Source organism: Lemur catta, chromosome 13 (genome assembly GCF_020740605.2).
Source record: "Lemur catta isolate mLemCat1 chromosome 13, mLemCat1.pri, whole genome shotgun sequence".
NCBI lineage: Eukaryota > Metazoa > Chordata > Mammalia > Primates > Lemuridae > Lemur > Lemur catta.
Window position 1 is genome coordinate 80870027 of NC_059140.1, and position 26381 is coordinate 80896407.

General features: G+C 36.6%; 1 protein-coding gene across 1 annotated transcript in view; it reads right to left on the bottom strand.

The window, feature by feature from the left end:
• Positions 1–25449, bottom strand: part of TPTE2 (transmembrane phosphoinositide 3-phosphatase and tensin homolog 2) — a 51012-nt gene extending 25563 nt beyond the window's left edge. The window contains exons 1-9 of the mRNA XM_045567010.1: positions 25307–25449; positions 15903–15971; positions 13998–14048; positions 12315–12473; positions 10857–10976; positions 9183–9282; positions 8973–9036; positions 8148–8212; positions 826–886 (exon numbers count right to left, since the gene is read on the bottom strand). Coding sequence (XP_045422966.1) covers positions 826–886; positions 8148–8212; positions 8973–9036; positions 9183–9282; positions 10857–10976; positions 12315–12473; positions 13998–14048; positions 15903–15971; positions 25307–25449 — 832 coding nt within the window. The remainder of the gene's footprint in view (positions 1–825; positions 887–8147; positions 8213–8972; positions 9037–9182; positions 9283–10856; positions 10977–12314; positions 12474–13997; positions 14049–15902; positions 15972–25306) is intronic.
• Positions 25450–26381: the final 932 nt, after the last annotated feature.

Below are 26381 nucleotides of genomic sequence, written 5' to 3' on the forward strand. Positions count from 1 at the left end.
GCATATGTTATGTCATATCTCTATATCTAATAACATAGTAAATGATGAAATTATCAATAATTGAAAATTTTCTATTAGAAATTCCTTATCTACCTTTAAGAGGAGATTTCTGAGTGGTTCCTGCTGCTCTAAAACAAACTTAAAGATTTCAAAAACATAAGAATAGTAGTGGTTTGTCTCCATTTCAGGTAACCTAAGCCCAACTTATTTTTGTTTAATAGCCCTTACTTTTAACTTTCAAGCGTACTACTCACTGTATTAATATTATTGTAGGATAGTTAGAAACCATGCAAAGGGGCAAATATAGCTGACCAAAATGCTGGCCCCCTGAAAATGTCTATTTAATATATAGGTAGAGGAAAAAAATCAAGAGAGACAGAGTGGTAAACTAGGGTATAATCTGTTTTCTACAGGACTTTTTGTTTTTTCATTTTTTCCTCCCATCTAGGGCCCTGCTCTCTCATCACAATTCACTCCCACTGGGTTAGAGTACACATGTGTTAGATTGTCTATGTCCTCATAAAGCAATCTGACAGGAAAACCAGATTTTCCTAAACCTAATACCACTAGAGCAGATCTTCCCTAAAATGGTTCACCTTCACTCCGGTCTCTTTGGTCCCACAAGGCCTGCCTCCCTCACAGGGTACTTTGTGCTGCTGGGCTCACTCTTCCGACCAAATGGGGCCATTCAATACGGGAATTTTTGAATTCACTCTCCAACACCACCAAACACTTATGACCAAATGCAATGGAAAAAAATCATCTTCTTACATGCAGTAATCTGTTTTCTATCTACAGTAGCAAAATATCAAGTCAGGTACATACTGCATAGATTGTAGACTTGATAGTGGTTCTGATGTTTACTGTCTAGGAACCGCACAACTTCCTAAAAAAAGACAGATGCATATCTTACATATCCACATGGCAACAATATAAGCCATTTCCTAGGAGTAACCTAAAATGATTATTACTTTCATCTGTCTCTCAGTGGCACCTCCTGGGGGAGATTCAGGAAGTATGAGGGTATGTGCATCCCAAGTCATATCTAAACCACAGTGGTTTTCCAGTAGCCCACAAAGCGTGCTTGGCTACTTAGACTAGCCCCTGCTCCAAATATACATTGTTTAAAGCTACCAGAGAAGGAAATTATCTGGTCAACTATTAATAGTTTTAAGTAAATTTGTTCCAAATATTTAATTCACAGTAACATATGGCTCTTATTTCAATCTAATTCTGTATAGATATGCCTTTTAGATAACAATCTGGATATTACAATCTACCTAAACACTATGTAATTAAACAAATGCAAAAATATGTAGTATGAGTATGCATGTGTATATACATGATAGAAAAATATAAACATCAAATTTTAGATAAGTGGTAGCAATATGGACAGTCTTTTAGGCCTATCTGTGTTTTCTTATCTTCTAAAAGGAATGTGTGTGTGTGTGTGTGTGTGTGTGTATATATATATATATATATACACACACACATATTTGTGCATATATGTGTATAACCTGTAAAATGAGAAATAGCAGTTATTATTTAAAATACAGTAAATATTGCCATACTCATACAACAATAATTTCAGAAAATGTATCCATCTGAAACACACCCACACATACACACACGTACATATGTGTCTCTGTGCCACAACAAAAATGACTGTCGTAAAATTAAAAAAAAAACTGATTAGTATAGTACCCTTAGAGCAATGATTACTGGCTTAATATTGAGAAAAAAATTAAGGTATCAAAGTGATCAATTTGTTAAATTGATTATCTCTGTCCAGATGAAAAGCAAAAAGATGAACATTCTGAGTCTGCATAGCATGGGGGGAAGAGGATAAAAAGTCTTATACAGTTCAAAAATTCATGGGAATCTCTTACATAAAATCCATATGTATTCAGAAATCAAATATAAAAAAACTATAAATATCTCTAAAAAATTTAAGTGAATATGAATCAGTTCTTTGAATTAGGAAGAAGTAAGTATTGAATCAAGGGAAAATCAATAGGTTCAATAGGTTTAGTTTTGACTTCATAAAAATTTGAATTTCTGTTTAGAAAATGCCACAACAAACAACCGACAGGGGAAAAGATTTTTCAGTAAAATTAACTGAATGGGGACTATACCTACTATAAGAAACAAATAACTCTAACAACAACTTAAGTAGTACTCCCTCACCCTATAGGTAAATGGGCTAAGGACATAAACAATCTACAACAGTGAAATTCCAACCAACAACCTACATAGATAAATATTCAGCCTTACCAATAAGAAAGTCAAAACAGGGACATGCCATTTTCAGCCATGAAATTAGCTGTTTTTAATGAGAAAATTCAATGCTGGCAAAATAGGACATGAAAATAAAACCTTTGATTTACTGCTAATACAATAAATAACACAATTGCCCTTGGAGTATTCAGTTGTACCAAGGCTAAAAATTAAAAGATGGCTAAGATTTTATGACTATAGGTAATATATATCTGATTTTTCTCAATAGCTCAGCCTTTATATGGGCTTATTAAGTTTATAATCCGTGGAACTCTTCCTTGTGAATCCTTCCTCCTTCCTTCTACAGCAAAAGTAGAAAATGCTGTCTACTCTTTGAAAGTCTTCTTGCAACAACCTCCACCTTTAGGTTTTCCTAAATCTGCCAAATTCATCTCTCTGCCTATCTTAGCTCATTCCTTGATTTGGAGGCAAAGGTACACACACCCTCTCTTGCACGAGGTGGCAGCAGTGGCCAAACCTGTTGATGCTTCCACCGTAGTACTTGTTTCTCCACTAACTCTATGGGTCCTACATCTGTACAGTTTTTGCTACTTCAAGGCAGCATTTGACATTTCTCTGTTAGCAAATTTAGTACTTGTGAAATTTTACTGTCTTCTTTGTATATTCTATGTTGTTGAAACATAGCCCTGAAACTTTATTCTCTTTTAAGGATAAAGGGGAACCACATAACTGTTTAGCATCCACTCAGGAGTTAAGCATGCCTAGATCTGAATCGTGCACCCTTTAGTCAATCTTAATTTAAAATACTTTGTAGATTGTTCTTATCTTAAAAATGACAAAGGCATTCCCTGTGCAGGATATGCTGTTGTCATTGAACATACAACCACTGGAGCAGCTCCATGGTGTTAATTCCCAGTCTGTCCAGGTAGCTGAACTAGTATGTTAGATTGGAAGCTGCACTCTGGCAAAGATAGAAGACTAAATAGTAATATGGACAGTAGATATACTTTTTGGGTAGTTTATGATTTATGGATTTTATGAAAATGGATGATTTATTACCTGCTCTTTGGAAACTCTAAAAATGGCAAAGAGATCAATCAATGACTTATTAGAACTTTGTCAATACTCCAAGGAGATATGATCCCAGAAAGAAAAAAAATCAAGAAAAAGAATCTGATGATGCCTTAAACTGTGAATGAAGAGACTTCTGAGGAGAATAATCAAATGGAATCTGATCTGTCTCAAGCTGAGAAAGATTTACATTCTGAAAGTAGTGAAAATACAGGCCCTACTAACAGAGTAAATACTAATACAGGTAATATTAATGATTCTGACTGCCATGAAACAGAAGAATTTGTAGGACCCAATTCCGGTAAAACTGAAGATGTTTGCTTAGTATCATCCATGGAAAATGATGACGAAGCCACAAAATTCACAGATGAACTGACGGACAAGACTATTTAGAAACATTTAGATGCAGTATTTTATATACAGTTCTAGTCTTACACTGTGTAAAATGATTATGTAATAAAGTAGATCTTTAGTTTTACAAGAGCAGCAGGTTGTAAAATAAAGTACTTTAGGGGATAAAACCTGAAAGAATTGTCCATATAGGAACTGTGAATATCAGCTCCCCTGGGTACTGCTTATACCTGACTTTTGGGGGTGGGGGTGGGGAGAGGGATTTGGTCAAATCAATAGCTTGTGAATAGACTTTTTCAAAATTTAGAATTAAAGTTTATAAACTGGAAGGTAATTATAATTTTGAAAATCTTTTAGAGAGTATTACATTTAGTTTGTATATATGCAAGAAAGATTGTTGTCTCTTTGCCAACATTGGCAGTTTTCATATTTTAGTCATAGTTTGAACATTTTAACATGTGAATTACAGGATTTCATGCTGGTTTCCAGATTTTATTGTTTGAATAGGTACAATGGAACTTTAAGTTTCTCATATATACATATACATGAATTCTATATTGTTTATATTTATAAATATATGTTATATATAATTATAATTATGTAATTGATCATGGTGTATAATCTTTTTGATATTCTGTTGGATTTGGTCTGCTAGTATTTTGTTGAGAATTACTATATCTATGTTCATCAGTGATATTGGCCTGTAGTCTTTTTTTGTTGTGTCCTTGGCTGGTTTTAGAATCAGGGTAATGCTGACCTTGTAGACGAGTTTGGAAGAATTTTCTGCCCTTCAATTTTTTTTTTTTTTTGGTATAGTTTGAGAAGAATTGGTGTTAGTTCTTCTTTAAAAGTTTGGTAAAATTCAGCAATGAAGCCATTCAGTCCTGGTCTTTTCTTTGTTGGGGAAACTTTTTATTGCTAATTCAATTTTGTTACTCATTATTGGTCTGTTCAGATTTTCTGTTTTTTCCTGGTTCCATCTTGGTAGGTTATATGTGTCCAATAATTTATCCATTTCCTCTAGGTTTTCCAATTTGTTGGCCTGTAGTTGTTCATAATAGTCTCTAGTGATCCTTTGTATTTCTGTGTTACCAGTTGTAATGTCTCCTTTTTCATCTCTGATTTTATTCTTTTGGGTCTTTTTTTCTTTGTTAGTCTAACTAATGGTTTGTTAATTTTTGTTTATCTTTAAAAAACCAACTTTTCATTTTGTTGATCTTTTGTATTTTTTTAGTCTCAATTTCACTTATTTTTGCTCTGATCTTTACTATTTCTTCCCTTCATTTATTTTATGTTTGGTTTATTCTTGCTTTTTGAGTTCCTCAAGGTGCATTGTTAGGTTGCTTATTTGATCTTTCTACTTCTTTGATGTAGGTGTTTAGTGCTATAAACTTCCCTCTTAGAATACCTTTTGCTGTGTCCATAGGTTTTGGTATGTTGTGCTTCTATTTTCATTTGTTTCAAGAAATTTTTTTCATTTCTTTCGTAATTTCTTCATTGATTCATTGGTCATTTAGGAGCATATTGTTTAATTTTTATATATTTGCACAGTTTCCAAAGTTCCTCTTGTTATTTTTAGTTTTATTTCATTATAGTCAGAAAAGATAATGGATATGATTCTGATTTTTAAAACATTGTTGAGACTTGTTGTGTGGGCTAACACATGGTCTATCCTGGAGAATGTTCTATGTGATGATAAGAAGATGTATTCTGTAACTGTTGGACGAAATGTTCTGTAAATGTCTGTTAGGTCCATTTGGTCTATAGCGCAATTAAATCTGATGTTTCTTTCTTGATTATCTGTCTAGATAATATGTCCAGTGCTGAGAGTGGGGTGTTATGGGACCCAACTATTGGAATCTATCTCTCCTTTTCATCTAATAATATTTGCTTTATATGTCTAAGTGGTCTAGTGTAGGGTGCATATGTATTTATAATTATTATATTTTATTGCTAAATTGATCCCCTTAGGTATTATATAAAGACCTTCTTTGTCCCTTTTTACAGTTTTTGACTTAAAGCCTATTTTATCTTATATAAGTATGGCTATTCCTGCTTACTTTTGGTTTCTGTTTGCCTAGAATATCTTTTTCCATCCCTTCACTTTCCATCTACGTGTGTCTTTATAGATGAAGTGAGTTTCTTGTAGGCAGCATATGGCTAGGTCTTTTAAAAAATCCATTCAGCCAAGTCTGTCTTTTAATTGGGAATTTAGTTTGTTTATATTTGGGGTTATCGTTGGTAGGTGAAGACTTAGTCCTGTCATTTTGTTAACTGTTTTCTGGTTGCTTTGTATATCCTTTGTCCCTTTCTTCAATTATTATTGTTTATCTTTGCAGTTTGGTGGGTTTCTGCAGTGATAAAGTTTGATTCCTTTCTTTTTCTCATTTCTATATCTGCTCTATCAGTGAATTTTACACTTTTGCATGATGGTAATCATTCTTTCATTTCCAGATGTAGGACACTCTTAAACATTGCTTGTAAGGCCAGTCTAGTGGTGATGAATTTCGTCAGTTTTTCCTTCTCTGGGAAAGACATTATTTCTTCATTTCTGGAGGATAGCTTTGCTGGGTATAGTATTTTTGACTGATAGTTTTGCTGGCAGTTTTTTCCTGTCAGCACTTTGACTGCATCATCTCATTCTTTCCTGCCTTGCAAGATTTTTGCTGAGAAATCTACGGTTAGTCCAATAGAGATTCCCTTATATATGACTTGACACTTTTCTCTTTCTGTGTTTGGAATTCTGTCTTTGTCTTTTACTTTTGACAGTTTGACTACTACGTGCCTCGGAAAGGACCTTTTGGGGTTAGATCTATTTGGGAACCTTTGTGCATCCTGAATCTGGATGTTGACATCTCTCCTAAGACTTGGGATATTTTCAGCTATTATGCTATTAAGGAGATTTTCTATGCTTTTTCTCATTTTCTTCTCCTTCTGAAATTCCCATAATGCAAATATTTGTCTTCTAATTGTGTCCTGTAATTCCCATGGGCTTTCTTCATTTTTTTTTTTTATCCTTTTTTGTTTTTGTCTGATTGGGTTATTTCAAAAACTTGTCTTCAAGTTCAGAAATCCTTTCTTCTGCTTGGTCTAGTCTGTTGTTGAAGCTCTTGACTGTATTTTTCATTTCATTCCTTGAATTCTTCAGTGCCAAGATTTCTGTCTGGTTCTTCTTTGTTGAATTTCTCATTCATATCATGAATTATTTTCCTAATTTTGTTATATTAGCTATCTGTATTCTCTTGTATCTCACTGAGTTTCCTTAAGGTCATTATTTTGAATTCTTTCTCAGGCAATTTATAGTTTTTTAATCTGGGATCTGTTACTGGGGAATTATTTAATTATGTTTCTTTGGAGGTGTAATGTTTCTTATGTCCCTACATTGATTTTTGTACATTTGGTGGAACAGTTGCCTCTTCCAATTTCATGGAGTAGCTTTCATAGAGAAAGACTTTTTCCCTTTTTGTCCTATAGTATCAGTTGGGTAGGGTGCTTTTGCTATGGTTCTGGGTGGGTGCAGTAGTGTAGTCTCCATGTGATTTCTTCAGCTGTAATTAACATTATCAGTTTCTGCAAGTATCTCAGTGTCCTAGACTGCGGGTATTCATAGAGGCAGTGGTGTGGCTTTGCTGGGGGTTGGGAACACCATGTAATCTGGCTCTCATGCTCTGGGTGGGTGGGACACATGCTGAGTGTCATGGCTCCACTAGTCATGGGGTGGCAACACTGGCAAAGTGAGAACCAGACAGGCCAGTCATCAAGTCCTGAGAAGTGTGTGTGGCATGTGGCAGCTTCACTGGTCAAAGGGTGGAGTCAATGGCCGGCTAGGGTATGTGTAGCATGCAGTGACTCCACCAGTCGAGGGCAACCAAGCCATTTAAGACTAGCCGGTCCTCAAATGGGCCTACTAGCTGCCCACAGTGCATCTGTAACTCCAGTAGAGATGGCCAATCCTGTCTCTAATTATCAGAACTATTCAGTTTAGCCCAACTCAAACCCACAAATCATAGTATCATGAGCTAAATAAATGGTTACTGTTACAAACCAATAAATTTTGGGGTGGTTTGTAACATAGCAAAAGCTAACTGGTAGGAATCCATTATGATTTTTTTACCTGAAAGAATAAGTTTTTGAAAGAATATTACCATTTCTGGGTCAATATTAAACTTATGGCCAAAGCGGGAGGATTGCTTGAGGCCAGGAGTTTGAGAACAGCCTGGATAACATAGGAAGATCCAGTCTCAACAGAAAAAATTATTTTTAAAAAACTGGCCAGGCATGGTGGCACGTGTCTGTAGTCTCAGCTACTTGGGAGGCTGAGGCAGGAGGATCACTGGAGCCCAGGAGTTTGAGGTTGCAGTGAGCTATGATGACATCACTGCACTCAAGCCTAGGCAACAGAGTGAGACTCTGTATAAAAATAAAACTTATAACTACATAGTCTGTGTTCTCTGAGAAATGAATATTTGTTAGATAAATACCCTTACCTTAATTGGATTCCTGTACAAAGACTGCTTTCCGGAAGATGGAAATGACATAGCAATAATACGCTCTGAAAGTCAAAATTGTCACTGTTACAAATGTCATGAGAGGTAAAACAATATGTAAAACTTAAATTTACATAAAATCAGTCTCCTTTTTCAAAGAAAAAAACTTTTAAGATTGAAGTTTACAGAAACAAGAGTTAATATGCATTTAGGTTAATCAAGATAACATATTAAATTATCTAATATAATGATCATTAAACTGGTATGGTGTTTCCAAGATTCAATTGGTTCTAGCCATATGCCACATAATTGTGTTGGCATTAGTATGAAGCTCTTTCTGTGGTTGGAATTTATTTCTTATCTTAAACATCAAAGAACATCCAAGGGTTTTGGGCACAAGTGATGGTGGGAACTTCCAGGGTGCTTCCCAGCCCTCCTGACTCAGAGAACCTGAGAGCTGCAAAGCAGTGACCTCATTCTCTGGGGTTCTGGGAAGAGAAGAGGTCTCTCTGGGATCCTTGGGACTCAGGATGACTATTGGACTTAATAAATTCTAAACCAAACACAAAAGAAATCAGCCAAAAATCCATTCAACTTTCTGTGCTGTGACCAAGTAGCCCTGATTTGAGATGACATGGAGATTTTCTACTGCCAGTGTTAAACTGTCAGTAGAAATATGTCTCACTACCCCAGTGGCATATGTCTTCATGAATAAAGAATACTCTGAAAGAACATGGCTTAGACAAGGCAAAAACAAAATAAAAATTTAATTACAAGAAAAATATGAAGCCAATATAAGTAAATCAACAGTTAAGCTTCACAAACCAGTAACATAAGTGAGATCCAGATCAAATCCTCCATGTGTGTATCGCCTTTTGTTTCCTGAAACCTGAGAGTTTAAAATAATTATGAATCTGTAAAATATAAATCAACATAAAAATAAAGAACATTATACAGCATACACATCAACCCTTGACAAAATGTTACAAAACACAGAACATTTTTCTGAATCATGAACATGTTTTGCCTACTTACCATCCTTCTGGTCAGCTGTTCAAGATGTTTTGTTTGATGAGCCAGATGAAAAGATCTTACTATAATCATAAGTCGTAGAGGCCGAAATAAAACTACCAATCTAACAATAAATTTAAAAGATCCATTTTAGCTTTAGAAACAGAGGATTTTGTCAGTATGGACTAAGTCTAGAGCAGTGGTTAACGAGGGGCAGTGCTCCTCCCTTCCTCTGCCACCCACCTAGGGGCTATTTGGCAATGTCTGGCGGCATTTTTGGTTGTCACAATTGTTGTCTGTGTGTTGGGGGGGGGGCGGTGCTACTCATATCTGGTGGATAGAGACCAGGAATACTGCTGAACAACCTACAGTGAATAGACCTGTTGCCCAATCCCCTGTAGCAAAGAATTATCTGGCCTAAAATGTCAATACGCTGAAGTTGAGAGATTCTGGTCTAGAGAAATAGTAATACAGTAGGCTCTTAGAATTTATGAATTTAACTTTTGTCATTTAAGACCAGCATTTATAATTTTTCCCCATCAAAATAAACTGAGGGCTCTTGTTCACCTTTGTTACTACCATCGGTGACAGGTTCGCTACAGCTACTAATACATATCAGGCAGGCAGCAGATTGACATACTTCCCAAGTGTGCTAGCTGGTGCCTCTCCTACCATCAGAAACACCATAGCAGAGAACTGATGGACTGGAGTAAGTGCTTCTCTAACTTGAGCATGCATAAGTAAGAGTCATCTGGAAAATCTTATTAAACTTTAGATTGCCGGGTCGCAGAGATACTGATTCAGTGGGTCTAAGGTGGAGCCTGAGGTGTTTTTCTTCTTACATTTTTAGTAAGCTTTCAAGTAATGCTGAGGTTGCTGGTCAGAGCACCACACTGGCTCAGGTTATTTTCAAATAATTCCAAAAGCCTATTACCTAACATGCTTAGCTGGGGCCTGAATTGTAGTTCTGGGAATCTAGGGTACAGAAAGAAGCTGGCTATTTGACTCATGAATTAACTTAGTGAGCCACTGAACATTTATATCCCAGTATACATTTTCCCTTCAATTTTCCTCATTGCCATAGTAGAAAAGAAGGGGAAAAAAGGAGAGTGATCAGTCCCCCATACACCTTTTAGTTTCCTGATCCCTAACAGGTCTAACCTTGCCTTGGCTTTCTTCATTTTTACCACAACTATACTGCAAAACTCTACTGCTACATTGCTAGCCATGTCACCTCCTGGTTTTCTGTTTGCTAATTTTTAGAAAATCATGATTGAATTACTCAAATTTTGTATATGCTCAAATCAATATTCTCTTGGCTATAGGAAAACACCCACATAGATAGAACCTCATGTGTACGGAATTTGTGATTGAAGCACAAATGGGAATTTAGTGGGAATTTCAAAATGTAGAAAAGTTAAAGTTAGTACAAGAAGTGAAGTGCTGAGTTTCTTCTTCGTATACTCCATCTTCTTCTCTATTCAACTAATCATAATTAGTGTGTAAACCCTCCACTGGTCCTTAAACACCACAATCATTTAGTTTCAAAGTATGTGGAAATACCTCTAAACATTTCATTTTTAAGCAGGTTATTTGGTATAGAATCAGAACATTCAAAGTTAAAAAGATCACATAGACTACAAGCCATGGAAAATGAAAAAAAAAGAAATTTTGAGAGGTAAGTCATACATTTCATACCTGGGAATATCTCCAACAAACTGAATGTTATAAAAAATGTAAATGATGTCAAATAGCAGAATCACCACAATAATGATAGCATCTAAGATATTAAGTACATCAGAAAAATAATGCCGTATCCTGTAATATAAAACAAAAAATATAAGTGCATCCCCCTCTAAGAAAAGATAGAAATATTTTAAGACCACAAATTGATTCATGTGTATTAAGAATTCTACTTTAATGGATAATTTAAATATGTATTTTCTAGACTAGAGTAAAAGAAATAATATAACATTAATGGAAAGTTTTCAAGCAGTAAACTTATATTCATCATTTGATATATATATATATATATATATATGACAAAAGCATCCATATGGAAATTTAAGTATAGTAAGAGATATAACCAAACCATTGAGCAAGAGGCAAGCATTACCTTCACATAGATGGGAGAAGAAATGTGGGATGTTGGGCAGTACTACTGGACAACGGAAGCTGAATATGTCAGAGCTTTAGAGAAACCAGGGTATGGGAAGTGTTCCAAGGAGCTTATGAGAGGAAAAAGGCCCACTGTGTTGGCCTGCAAGCTCATGGTCTGGCTTTGCACCCACACTGGAATTCTTATGGGCTGATATGGCCTCCTCTGGGCAAAGCTGGACTTGTATTCACCACACCTTCCTCCCAACACTGGCTCCTTCAACATAGGCACTAGTCCTCCAGAAAATGCTGCTTCCAAATCTAGGGCATCCCCTTTCAGGCTCTGAGTAAACTGACAGTGGGCAACTGTCCTTAGCTCAATGGCATGAGGACAGAAAGTAAGCAGAAAAGGAGACAAACTGCCTTCTGAGATGCTCTGGAAGAAGTGAGGCTGGGGAACGTAGTCCCTGACTCCCACAGCAGTCTAGCCCCAAGGTCTGGCTCACCCCACCCACCTTCTCAGAAAGTGAGCAAGTAGAGGAAATCAATGGCTGCCTCACTTTCAAGTCTCGCGGAGGTGATGAGCGTGCCTCAGATCTCCTCTGCTCCTTAAGGAAAGTTTTCATTTTAACTGAGATAGGGGATTATTCATGACCCATTATGTAGTATTTAATATACTATCAACTGTTACCTAGGATTCAACTCTTAATGAATGTATTAATATTTTTACTTCACATACATATTCCTCTTATTAATATACATGTAGACACATCAGCAGCCTGGCCCCTTTTTGAAATCCCTTTAAGCTTTTTGTATTGAAGGAACCAACTAGAACACATTGTTGGAGACTGGAGTGCCAGTTGCAACAATTACACTATTAAAGCCCAAACTATGAAAAACTGGGGTTTGGATTGCTGTTTCTCTGTGAACCATGCCTTCGAGGAGAATTACTTTGATAAAGAGGGACACATTTGGTTGGGTTGACCTGCTAATTATTTTTGAGATGCTTTTTATAAAAGTACAAGATAGCTTTATGCATTAAAAAATAATCAAACTTACCCTTCTACATATACTTGAAGAAGAAGATCCAGGAAAAACAATGAAGCAGTAACTAGGGAAATTGGCCGATATCCCAAAGGAATATAAATTTTATCAGTGAAAACAAGGTCTATTATGACAAGCGATATATCCAGGAAAATCAGGAAGACTATGAAAATTCTATGATAAATAAAGAAATAAAGAATGGTAATAAAGATAAGAGAAGTTTTTGTTCCTATAGTTACACTATATTTAGGCCAATGATCAGATACCAAAATGTCATTATTTAGGATTAAACTGTCCAATGGCAGGAAAAACTGCATTGCCTTAGAATCTCAGAAAAATTACTCAGTTTTCACCCAATAGAAGCAGTTGTTAGCAAATAAAATTCCCACCAAACCACTTCAAAATATGTTATCATGCTCTTTTATAGTAGATACATCAGACTAACACTCTAAGATAGAACAGGAAATTTGAATTAAAATTACAATGTCTGTAAACTCTTAAAATTTGAGAATTTCAGAAGGAGTTTATACCAATTTCTCATAATAAATAAAACCTCATTAATCTAGATAATTCTTAAGAATTTAGTAATAAGAAACAAACGAAAGCATGACTATCATAAGCCCTTTAAAAAACCACTTTTACTAGTAAGATTTTTTAACAGTGAGATTTTCAACAAGTACGTGATTACACATTCATGGGTGCTTCTATTTTTTTTTTTTTTTTTTTTTTGAGACAGAGTCTCACTTTGTTGCCCGGGCTAGAGTGAGTGCCGTGGTGTCAGCCCAGCTCACAGCAACCTCAAACTCCTGGGCTTAAGCGATCCTCCTGCCTCAGCCTCCCAAGTAGCTGGGACTACAGGCATGCGCCACTATGCCCAGCTAATTTTTTTCTATATATATTTTTAGTGGGCCAGACAATCTCCCTCCACCCTTAGTAGAGACGGGGTCTTGCTCAGGCTGGTCTCGAACTCCTGACCTTGAGCGATCCACCCGCCTCGGCCTCCCAGAGGGCTAGGATTACAGGCGTGAGCCACCACGCCCAGCCTCCTGGGTGCTTCTAGCACACGGTATGGGCACATGAGAAGGAATTCAATGCCATAATATTTACATTATTGAACTCTAAAGTACCTCCTGAGCCTTTCTCTCACATAGTCTAAACACATTCCTCATAAATTGATTATACTATTTGCATAATCTATGAAGAGGAATTAATTAGTCTTCAAAGTACTTTTTTTATAATTGTAATTGACATTAAAATATTATTAATTCAAAAGGAAGCAATTATACTATGTAAATCTTTACATAGTAAGAAATCCTACTCTCATGCACAGGAGAGGCCTAAGTAAAATGTTTCCAGAATTAAGGAATAATTCCATATGTATAAGGTATTTAATAAAAAACTTTACTTATGGAATTTTAACATGCATGCTTCATTATTTTTACTTTTACAGGAGGAAAAAAAACATATAAATATGTGACTATTAGTCTTAGGCAAATGCCATTTCTTTGCAAGTCTTAATGTCTTGCTTAAAACAAAATTCCAAGATACACTAGATTACATTAAATAGGGCACATGGGCCATTGGCAACATACTGACAGTAGAAATGCTTTTTGCTTTATTTTTTTCAGATCCTTTCTCATTGAAAATATTAAATGTCATATTTATTTAATATATGTCCTTTTCTAGAGTCATACATACCTAAATACAAAGGATGATACAATTGAATGCACAATTTTCTTAATCTTCCCTCTGCAAAAAAGAAGTAAAAATAAAATTAATCACAGATTTCCTGCAATATACATTATGAATTTAACCAAAACACAAAGGCCTTTTTATATATAATTTTAAAAGAAAATTCTTCAGAAGTGTATTTAAAAATGCTTTTTACTAATAACTAAAATTTTCACCTTTCTGTTTCATGAGTTTTTTACTTTCCTACTTAGAATATATGTGAATAGAACACTAAACTTTGGATAATTTTCAAAGTACCTTACTTATATATGTTATTTTACTTTTATTGTTAATTTTTATAACACCCAGTAAATAGATATCATAGATAGCATTATTACCAGTTTACATTTGAATAATGTAAAGTTTAAAATTGATTTGCTGAGTGTCAAGTGAATATTAGATGCTAAAGCCAAACATTAGTTCCAGCTTTTACTTCAATTCTAAGTTCATCCCCCAGGTTTGAAATACCAGCATTTCTCACATGGACTACTGCAAATCCCTCCTATATCTATACAATGAGCTTTTGTTATTTAAAAACAAAACAAACCAAAAAACCCCACTTTATTTTGTTTGGAGTGGGGAAAGAGGAAAGAAATTCTTCCTTTTCTCAGTCTGTCTAAATTTTGTCCTATCCCTGGGCAGCTCCATTACAGAAATGTACAGCTAATATTCAGATATACAATTTAATTAAGTAGCAGAATGAACTATTCATTGATGGTCCATGATGAAAAAAGTTCTAGAAAATGGAAATTCAGGGGAATTTGAAGAACTGTTTGTATTCATTAGTTGCCCCCTTTGTTTCCCATGTAATCCTTGTTTAGACACCAACAAATTGCAACAGTGGCCAATAAATTTCCTCTTTGGCAGTACTCTCTCTCCAATGTTGACAAAGCTGGTGAATGGTTGTATAACTGGGCAGGAGAGAGGCAGAAGAAAAACCTGAATGTTTCTGCAGTTTAGCCACAATCAATTTTAAGAATGTATTTTTTTATTACAGTGAGTACATAGTAAAATGCCTTCAGACCAATGCAATAGGAAGTACTCCAAGTGAGATTACTCAGAAACAAATCAAAGTTAATAAAATCCCAGTGAGCACGGAGAGGCCTTCAGTTAGCAAAACATGTTCACCTTTCCTATCGATCCCATGTGCTCACAGCAAACTCTACAAAACCAGGAATTGGATGGTGTCCAGGAAAAATGAGAAAGGACCACTATTTAAGGGTAAGTAGCATTCTGTCCTTTGTTAAGAAAGAAATTTTAGGCCGGGCGTGGTGGCTCATGCCTGTAATACTAGCTCTCTGGGAGGCCGAGGCTGGCGGATTGTTTGAGCTCAGGAGTTCGAGACCAGCCTGAGCAAGAGCAAGACCCCATCTCTACTAAAAATAGAAAAGAAATTATACGGACAGATAAAAACATATATATAGAAAAAATTAGCCGGGCATGGTGGTACATGCCTGTAGTCCCAGCTACTTGGGAGGCTGAGGCAGGAGGATTGCTCGAACCCAGGAGTTTGGGGTTGCTGTGAGCTAGGCTGACGCCACGGCACTCTAGACCAGGCAACAGAGTAAGACTCTATCTCAAAAAGAAAAAAAGAAAGAAAGAAAGAAAGAAATTTTAATAAAATTATTCTCTTCTATGGATATTTTTCACATTTTTAAGCTAGAAGAACATTTACTTCTGAATAGATGGAATTCTTTTCAACATAGTTATTTGTCTGCCAATTTAATTGGAGTAAATATTGTGTGCTCTTCCTCCCATACATTTTCATATCTTTCCATAGTTTTCCTTTTTCCTTCTTGCCTTATCACAAATCCTTTTTTCCCAAAGAGATCCATCAAAGGCTCCCTACTTCCACACTTCGAACTGACTTACCTGTCTGAGTTGTTCAAGTCAGCGTCATGTTCATCATCATTCTCAACACCATCAAGTTGTTCTGAAACACTTTAACCAACGAATGAAAAATATATCATTAGATGTTTGCTACATGAAACAGTGATGTGACCTATTTATTTGAACAACAAGAATTCTGGAAATCTAAAGAATATAGGAAACATCATAACTTAGCTCCCTGAAAGATCTAACTTTTAGAAAGAATTTTAGAATCATTGACCAGAAAACTCTTTTCTCATGGATGCTTTCAACACTGAATTTACATATTTCTCTTTTCTCTGTCTTGGTCTCTGTCTCTGTCTCTCTCTCTCTGTGTATAATTTAAAAGGATATATATAGAATATATAAAGGATATATACACAGGCATATCTCAAAGATGTTGCAGGTTCAGTTCCAGACCACCGCAAGAAAGCAAATATTGCATTAAGACAGTCACACAAATTTTTTTGTTTCTCTGTGCATATAAAAGTTATATTTATACAATACAGTAATTTATTAAGAGTACAATAGGATTATTTCTAAGAAAATAATGTATACACCTTAATATAAAATACTTTATTTATTGCTCAAAAATGCTAATGATCATCTGACCTTTCAGTGAGTCATAATCTTTTTGCTGGTGGAGCTGCTGAACAGGATTGTGGTTGCTGAAGGTTGGGGTGGCTATGGTGATCTCTTAAAATAAGACAACAATGAAGTATGCTGCACTGATTGACTCTTCCTTTTACAAAAGATTTCTCTGTAGCATGTGATGCTGTTTTGATAGCATTTTACCCACACTAGAACTTCTTTCAAAATTGGACTTAATCCTCTCAAACCCTGTTGATGCTATATCAACAAAGTTTATGGACTATTCTAAATCCTTTGTTGTCATTTCAAAAATGTTCATAGCACCTTCACCAAGAGTAGATTCTGTCTCAAGAAACCACTTTCTTTGCTCATCCATAAGAAGTGACTCCTTACGTGGTTAACTTTTATCATGAAAGTGCAGCAATTTAGTCATATCTTCAGGCTCCACTTCTAATTAAGTTTTCTTGCTATTTCCACCACATCTGCAGTGACTTCCTCCACTAAAATCTTAAATCCTTCAGAGTCATCCATGAGGGTTGGAATCAACTTCTTCCAAACTCCTATTAATGTTGATATTTTGATCTTCTCCCATGAATCACAAATGTTCTTAATGGCATCTACAACGGTAAACTGTAGAAAGGATTCTCAATTTTCAAATGGAATAAATTTGAAAAGCTTCAAAGTAAATTTTCAATTTACTTTGCCTAGATTCATCAGTGGAATCACTACCTATGGTAGCTGTAGCCCTACAAAATGTATTTCTTAAATATAGTAACAAAACTTGAAAGTCAGAATTACTTCTTGATCCATGGGCTATAGAATGGATCCTGCGTTAGTAGGCATGAAAACAACGTTAATCTCCTTGAACATCTCCATCAGCGTTTTTGGGTGACCAGGGTGTGTTGTCAATGAGCAGTAATATTTTGAAAGGAATCTTTTTTTTCCCTGAGCAGTAAGTTTCAACAGTGGGCTTAAAATGTTCAGTAAACCATAATATAAACAAATTTTCTGTCATACAGGCTTTGTTTTTCCATTTAGAGAGCACAAGCAGAATATATTTAGCATAACTCTTAAGGACACTAGGATTTTCAGAATGGTCAATAAGCATTGGCTTCAACTTAAAGTCACCAGCTGCATTAGGCCCTAACAAAAAGAGTTAGCCTGTCCTCTGAAGCACTGAAGCCAGACATTGACTTCTCTCTAGCTATGAAAATCTTATAATAGATGGCATCTTCTTCCAATAGAAGGCTGTTTCATTTACATTGAAAATCTGTTGTTTAGTGTAGCCACCTCCATCAATTATCTTAGCTAGATTTTCTGGATAACTTACTGCCACTTCTACATCAGCACTTGCTGTTTCATTTTGTGCTTTTATGTCACAGAGATAGCTTCTCCTCTTAAATCTCACGACTCAACCTCTGCTAGCTTCAAGCTTTTCTTCTGAAGTTTCCTCACCTCTTTCAGCCTTAATAGAATTGGGGAGAGTTACGGCTTTGTCTTAGATTAAGCTTTGGCTTAAGGAAAAGCTGTGGCTCATTTGATCTTCTATCCAGACCACTAAAACTTTCTTCATATGAGCAGTAAGACTGTTTTGCTTTCTTGTCATTCATGTGTTCACTGGAGGAGCACTTTTAATTTACTTGAAGAACTTTTCTTTTGCATTCACAAATTGGCTGACTGGCACAAGAGGCTTAGCTTTTGGCCTATCTTGGCTTTTGACATGCCCTCCTCAGAATCACTTCTAGCTTTTGGTTTAAAGTCAGAGACATGTGACTCTTCTTTTCACTTGAACACTTAGAGGCCATCGTAGGCTTATTAAATCGCCTAATTTAAATATCGTGCCTCAGAGAACAGGGAAGCCCAAGGAGAGGTAGAGAGACAACGGAATAGCTGGTCAGTGGAACATCACCATAATAGACATAATAATAATAAAGTCTGACATACTGTGAGAATTACCAAAATGTAACAAAGGGACACCGAGTGAGCACATGCTGTTGGAAAAACGGCACCAAGGGACTTGTTCGACACAGGGTTGCCAAAAAGCTTCAATTTGTAAAAACTACAATAACTGCAAAATGAAATAAAGTGAAGAGCAAAAAACAGAGGTATGCCTGTATATATATTCTCTAATATTTCCTCTCTCTATATATCCTTTTATATATCATGGATAGATATTCTTTAGCACTGACCCAAATAAATGGCATCAGTAGTCTTTGATAACACCGTCAGGGAAAGGTGAGATATATCAAAGTAGTCAAAGACCACTGATGTCATTTTATTCAGGTCAGTGCTAAGGATTAAAAATGTACATCTCATCACCTCCTTTGAGAAAGAAACTAAAAAAACCCCAAAAAACAAAAAACAAAAAAAAGTACATGTCAGGCTGGACAGGATGGCTCATGTCTGTAATCCTAGCACTTTGGGAGGCCAAGGTGGAAGGATTGCTTGAGGCCAGGAGTTCCAGAACAGCCTGAACAACATACTGAGACACAGTTTCTACAAAAAAAAAAAAAAAAAATTAGCTGACCATGATGGCCCATGCCTGTAGTCCTAGCTACTCAGGAGGCTGAGGCAGGAGGATCGCTTGAGACCAGGAGTCTGAGGTTGCAGTGGGCTATGGTGACGCCACTGCACTCTAGCCAGGAAAACAGAGCAAGACTCAGAAAAAAAATGCACACGTCAGAGCCAATCGACTTTGAAGACTTACTTTTTTGGTTGAAATTAGGTACAACTGCTCTACAATTTATAAACTGGTCGAGCTCTAAAAACATATGTCAACTAATTATTTGCAACTTGGTATATCATTTTTACCTAAAGTTACCTTATATGATGTAAAGATGCTCTTGGGCCTTACAAAAGAGGCTAATGAATAAAAATTGAATTGCATTTCTTTATTACTGCAATTATCACTTCATTTGTGAATTAATTTTACAAATCTCAGTATCTTTCCTTCCTCTCTCTCTCTCTATATATATTAGTATATTTATGTCTCACCCTTCACTGATGATTCTACCACAGATTATTCTTTTTAATTTAATTGGGTCATAGCTAAAGGATTAAAATTGAATATAGTAAGACTCCGCATGTCTTCCTAGACTTATTTTTCTAACACAAAGTAGCTATAACTACTCTCTAATTTATAATCTAGTTGCCCTAAAAAATTAAAATTAGTTATTTGAAACCTGGTATTTAATTTTTCCCTAGAAATGAAGCTTTATATGTTTGTATGAAATGTTAGGCCTATGGAAAAAACTTAATGATTCAGGTTTATATACATTTCTTTGTTCCTGACCCTAATCCCCAAGTGTAACACCATTTGTGATAAAATTTACATCTAATTCAACTTCAGTTTGTAGGTACTCATCTTGCTTGCCCCTGTAATTTTCTGCCTTCTCAATGCCCAACACCACCTCCTACTAATCAGTCCTTCACCAGGGATGGGTGTCTTCCCTGTCCCTCAGATAGGATCAGGTAACTGCAGAGCTGAGACAGAGGCTCCATCTAATGTGATGGTGGGTTTGCCTTTGGGGCAGCAGCCTCCCATGGTGGCAAAGAGACAGTTCTAGAGTCTACTAGCTCCATTCTTTTCTGCTGGGGGTTCCTCTGCTCCCTGTCTACTGCTACTTCCTCCTTGCTACAAATAGGACTCTCTCCTCTCTTGGCTATTATGGTGTCATACACTCATTCTCATACTTTCCCAAGTATGATAACTGCTGATAACTAAGGGTGAACAACAAATTATTAATAAGAAGCATTCTTCTTATGGCCTGTTCCTTTTCTATCCAAATAGATCCAAAAAAGATAGAAAGGTACCTACAGATACTAAAGCACAAAAGAAGATTTTAGAAAACAGTGTCTAAGACACTCTATATTGTCATAGATGCTCCTGACAATGAACTCCCCAAATCTCAATCTCTCTTTTTTGTGTGTATGTGTGTATTTATAAGGATATATGTATTTATATCTATTAATAACTATACTGTTTATTTAGATCTCACATCACATGGGTAGTTCCTTCATGGGTTCTTGTTGCCATTTCTCTGAAGGCAGTGCTAATAGAGTAAAAGGTACATAGACACCCCATGATTTCCTAGATTTGATTTTTGGTTCAAATCAGCTACAATTACTTTTTAACTTATAACCTGGTTGGCCTTTAAAAATTCAATTTAAAAAGGCTGGGCACAGTTTCTAGGTACAAATTCTCTTTTGCCCCATCTAATTTCTTGATTCTCAAGTCCCTCCATCAACTCCTGACTTATAATCGTAAATGCCTTCCCTGCTTTCACATATGGTCAGGTAACTGCAGGCGTGAGGCAGGGACTCCATCCAATGTGATGCTGGTGTGAGTTTAGGGCACCAGTCTCACATGGTGGCAGAGCTCTGGAGGGTGAGGGACAGTTCTAGGGTCGACTAGCTCTTTTCTTGTCTGCTGAGGGCTCCTTTGCTCACTGTCCACTGCTACTTCCTCCTTGCTTCAGATAAGATTCTCTCTTTCTTTGGCCCACACTGTTACAGTCTCATACACAGTAACCTAGGGTGACACACACTAGGCATAAAGGACTTCTTCCTCTATGATTTGTTCTTCCTTTTCCTACCTCTATTCAAAACACAAATAATATTCCATACAGAAGCTTACCATGAGACAACTTTAGAAACACTAACCAAGGGAACACTGTATTCCCATGAATGCTCCTAAGAGTGACTATCCCAAATCAAAATTTCTCTGCATGTTGTGTGTATGTGTATGCATGCATGTATGGATATGTGTGTATACATATATGTATATGTGCGTATTATATATTTATTCATTTATATCTTACGTGATACTGGTGACACTCGAGGATACTCTTTTCAGTTCACTTGGCTCAGTGCTAAAGAATTAAAAAGTACATAGCAAGACACTATGTTATTCCTCAGGCATAACTTTAAGGTTCAAATTAGCATAAATTTTCTGCAAAACTCATAAAGTTGTTTATCCTTAATTCACATGCAATCAGTTATTTGGAAACTTATATGTCCTCCTCCATAGAAATGTATCTTCACATGTTTGTAATAAGTATCTCAGGCCTGTGAAAACATTTTATGACTAAAGATTTAAGTTCAGGTTTTTATTATTGAAGCTAACCACAATGTGAACACATTTTGTGATTTATTTCAAATTCAACTACAGTTTGTAGGCACAAATCCCCTTTACCCAATCTAATTTCCTGATTCTCAAGTCCCTCCATTGATGGCTTATTTTTATCATCATAGATGTCTTCTATGCTCTCACGCAGGGTCAAGAAACTGCAGGCTTGAGGCAAGGGCTCCATCCAATGTGATGGGGAGTTTGGGTTGGGAGCAACAGTCTTACATGGTGGAAGAGTTCTGGAGGGTAGGGAACACTTCCAGGGCTATTAGCACCATTTTTTTTCCTGCTGAGGACTTCTCTGCTCCCTGTCCACTGCTACCTCCTTCTTGCTCCAAATAGAATTCTGTCCTCCCTTGGATAGCAGAATCTCATATACAGAAAACCTGAGTTCCTAAGCATTTGCCTGCTAGTAACTAAGGGTGGCAATACACTAGTAAGAGGAAGCATCCGTCTATCATGTTTCTCTTTTATCCAACACAATCTTAAAAAGGTGAAAAATGCTACAGTGAGAAAATTTAGAAACAATGCCAAAGACACACTGTATTTCTGTCTGAGAATGAGAGCAAAAAGAAAAAAAAAACCACACTGTATTTCCACAGATGCTCCCGACAGTGAATCTCACAAATCTCAATCTCTCTGTCTCTCTGTCTGTCATTATTTTCTGTGTTTTGTGTGTGTGTGCGTGCATGTTGATAGAAGTGTACATCTGTGTGTATGTGTGTGTGTATCTTAACTTAATCTTTTATAACTCACATTTCACTGGTGGCTCTATGACTAGTTCTTCCTGTCAATTCGCTTTGACTTGGGCTAATAGAGAAAAATGGTCATAGTTAGACATGACGTATAATTCTAAATTTACTTTTTGCATCAAATAGCTACAATTACTCTACAAGTGATGACCTGGTTAATCTTTAAATATTCATGTGTATATACAGGCGGTCCCTGGGTTATGGTGGAGATACATTCCTGAGAAGGTCTTTAGGTTGGATTTATATGTAACTCAGATTCCTGATGAACAGCGCATATACAATAATAATAATAATAACAATACTATGATGGCTTATAGGTGGTAATAGTAATACAGTGTAATAATATAATAACAATACCCCTGTACTGTAAGTTACAGAAACTATTGTGCTCACTTTTAATTCAAACAAATAGAATATAAAAACAAACTCATACAAAAAGTTTAGATGAGATAGGAGAAATTTCAAAAAATAACATCAAAGGTTAACACTCACTTAATGTTGCATCAATGTCTTGCTTACAGGAAGAAGCATTTTTGAGGCAAGAAGACAGCTAACATTAGTCAGAAGATGACGATGGTGACGGTGATGGTGCCGGAGAGGACAGAGTGGGTGCTGGAGAATCAGGATTTGAATCTGTGGCTGGAGGAGGGGAGCTCACCACTGAAGTCGGTATCTTGAAAAAGGTATCTAGGGTTGTTTGCACAGCCTTTTTCTTTTTGTCTTCATAAATGGCCTTGTAGCTGCTGATGTTCTCAGTAACTGCACAGTAAACCTTTGTAAACTGCTCAATGTTAGGATCTTGCTCCTCAAGCTTAGCATATCCTGCTTCAAAGAGATGAAAGGCTTCAGCTAATTCTTCTTCTTCTTTTTTTTTTTTTTTTGAGACAGGATCTCGCTCTGTTGCCCGGGCTAGAGTGAGTGCAGTGGCGTCAGCCTAGCTCACAGCAACCTCAAACACCTGGGCTTAAGCGATCCTACTGCCTCAGCCTTCTGAGTAGCTGGGACTACAGACATGTGCCACCATGCCCGGCTAATTTTTTTCTATATATATTTTTTAGTAGGCCAGATAATTTCTTTCTATTTTTTTTTTTTAGTAGAGACAGGGTCTCGCTCTTGCTCAGGCTGCTCTCGAACTCCTGACCTTGAGTGATCCACCCGCCTCGGCCTCCCAGAGTGCTAGGATTACAGGCATGAGCCACCGCGCCCGGCCTGGCTAATTCTTTTTTCATAAACTTTCTTGGCTCTGGATGTTCTGATTCTTTGTGCCCTTGTGTTCCATTCAGGTGCTTCTCTGTGTATGAGACCAGCAGCTAGTGCGGAGATGCTGTGCCAGTGAAACGCTTAGCCATGCAGGTTTGTTTACATGCGTGGAAGAAACTAGTTCCCAAATTATTAATTTATCTATTTAGTTATAAATTATCCTCATTGAGAGCCTGTTTGTAAGTACAGAACACCGTAAGTTGGGTCGTCCATACCTTGGGGACTGCCTATGTATTGCTCATTTGAGCTGGTATGCCATTTTTTAAAATTAGAAATGTGGTTTTATAAGCTGGTAATGAATATCTTAGGCTGTGAAAATAGTAATGTGTCCAGATTAAGTAACTATATCTTAATCCTATATGTAAGTCTTTTGCGATGGCATTTCTTTCAGGTTCAACTTTAGTTTGTATGCCCCCATCCCTTTTATCCCACTGAAATTCCCAATTCTTAATTACCATCATCACCGTCTTACTTTTCACCTATTATAGATGTCTTTCTTGCCCAAGAGATAGCTGCAGGCCTGAGGCAGGGGCTCCATCCAATGTGATGGTGGGCTGGCTTGGGGGCACCAGCCTCAGATGGTAGCAGAGCCCTGGAAGGCGAAGAACACTTTCAGGGCTATTAGCTCCATTCTTTTCTGCTGAGGACTCCTTTGCTACCTGCCCACTGCTATCTCCTTGCTCCAAATAGGATTCTCTCCTCCCTTGGCCCACACTAGCACAGTCTCATTTCCACAGTAACTAAAGGTAACAAACACCAGAAGTAAGAAGTCTTCTCTATGAGCTGTGCCCCAATTTTTCTATCTCAATCCAAAAGAAAAAATTTTGTAAAGAAGGTTACCAGGAGAGGACTTTAGAAATCGTTTCAAGGAAACTTTTTATTCCCATGGATGCTTCTGACAATAATAACCCAAACCTCAATCTCTCTGTATGCTGTATATACAAAAGCATGTACGTGTGTATACATACGCATATTATGTATTTATTCATTTATATCACATATTCCATTACCGAGTCTGCCAGAACATACTCTTTCGATTCATACAGGACAGTGCTAAAGAATTAAAAAGGTAAATAGTAAGATACCATGTCATTTCCCACACTTACTTTTTAGTTCAAATTAGCTACAATTACTTTTCAACGTATAACCTGGTTGACTGTTAAAGAATTCATCTGTGTATTTACTTATTTGGAATTTGATACAACATTTTCCCTAGCTATGATAACTTTTATGATTGTAACATATATCTTAGAACTGTCAAAAATTTACCAAATCAAGATTGAATGCAGGAGGCTGAGGCAGAAGGATCACTTAAGCCCAGGAGTTTGAGGTTGCTGTGAGCTAGGCTGATGCCATGGCATTCTAGCCTGGGCAACAGAGTGAGACTGTGTCTCCAAAAAAAAAAAAAAAAAGGTTGAACTATTTTTCTTTATTACTGAACATAAACCAAAGTGTAAAAGTCTTTTGTGGGGGAATTAATTTTAAATTCAACTTTAGTTTGTAGTAGTCAGCTTTGTATTTCAATCTCATGTCCTCCTTCCTATATCCCTCCATCACCTCTCTACTCTCATGCATCATGCTTGTCTTCCTGCCCATGAGATACGTTCAAGCAGCTGCAGGCTAAGAAGACAAGGGCTCCATCTAATGTGATAGTGAGGTTCGGTTTAGGCACCAACCTCACACGTTGACAGAGCTCTGGAGGTTGAGAAACCAATCCAGGTTCCATTAGCTCCATTCTTTTTGCTGAGTGCTTCTCTCTTTCCTGTCCATTGCAACATCCTCCTTGCTCCAAACTGGATTTTCTCCTCTCTTGGCTCATTCTAGTAGGAAAGGGTGCACAAGAATGTAGAGTCCCATACACAGAAAATCTGATTGTTTCCTAAGGAATTGGCTGCTAATAACTAAGGGTGACAAATACACTAACAGGAAGAAGCAACTCTCCTGTGACCAGCTCAACTTTACCCACCACAATCTAAAAAACATGGAAAGATACCTCCAAATGCTAAAGTGAGAAGATTTAGAAACAATGTCAGAAAACCACTCTGTATGGCCATGGATACTCCTGATGATAAATTTCACAAATGTCAATCTGTCTCTATAATTGTTTTATATTTATGTTGTGTATGGATGTTTGTGTACAGATGTATGTTGATAGGAGTATCTCTGTATGTGCATTTATTTATTTATATGCAAAAGTGTGTACATATATTAATACATACACATATTATTTATCTATTTATAACTCACCATTCATGTAGGGGTATCTCAGATATTACTTCTATCAATTCACCCTGGTGTTTATAAAAGAATACAATCAAATACAAGGCATAACTCTAAACTTACTTTTTTGAGATAGTTATAGTTCCTCTAGGCATAAACTGGGTAAATTTTCAATATCATGCATGTATCACTAACTGAATGTAGAAAGTCAGTGTTTATTACAAATGAGGCTTTATGTCCTGGTAATAAACATCTTATGCCTCTGAAAATAGTAATGCTTCCAGATTTAACTAAAACCTTTTATTATTACCTTAGTCTCAATGAGTTACAGACTCTCCCCTTGGGTCAGGGGCTCCATCCAATATAAGAGTATGTTGGAGCTGGGGACACCAGCCTTACATGGTAACAGAGCTCTTGAGGGTAAGGAACACATCCAACGTCTACTAGCTATATCTTTTCTGCTCAGGGCCCAACCCCTCCATTTCCACTACACCTCTTCCTTGATGTCAAATACAATTTCTCCTCACTTGT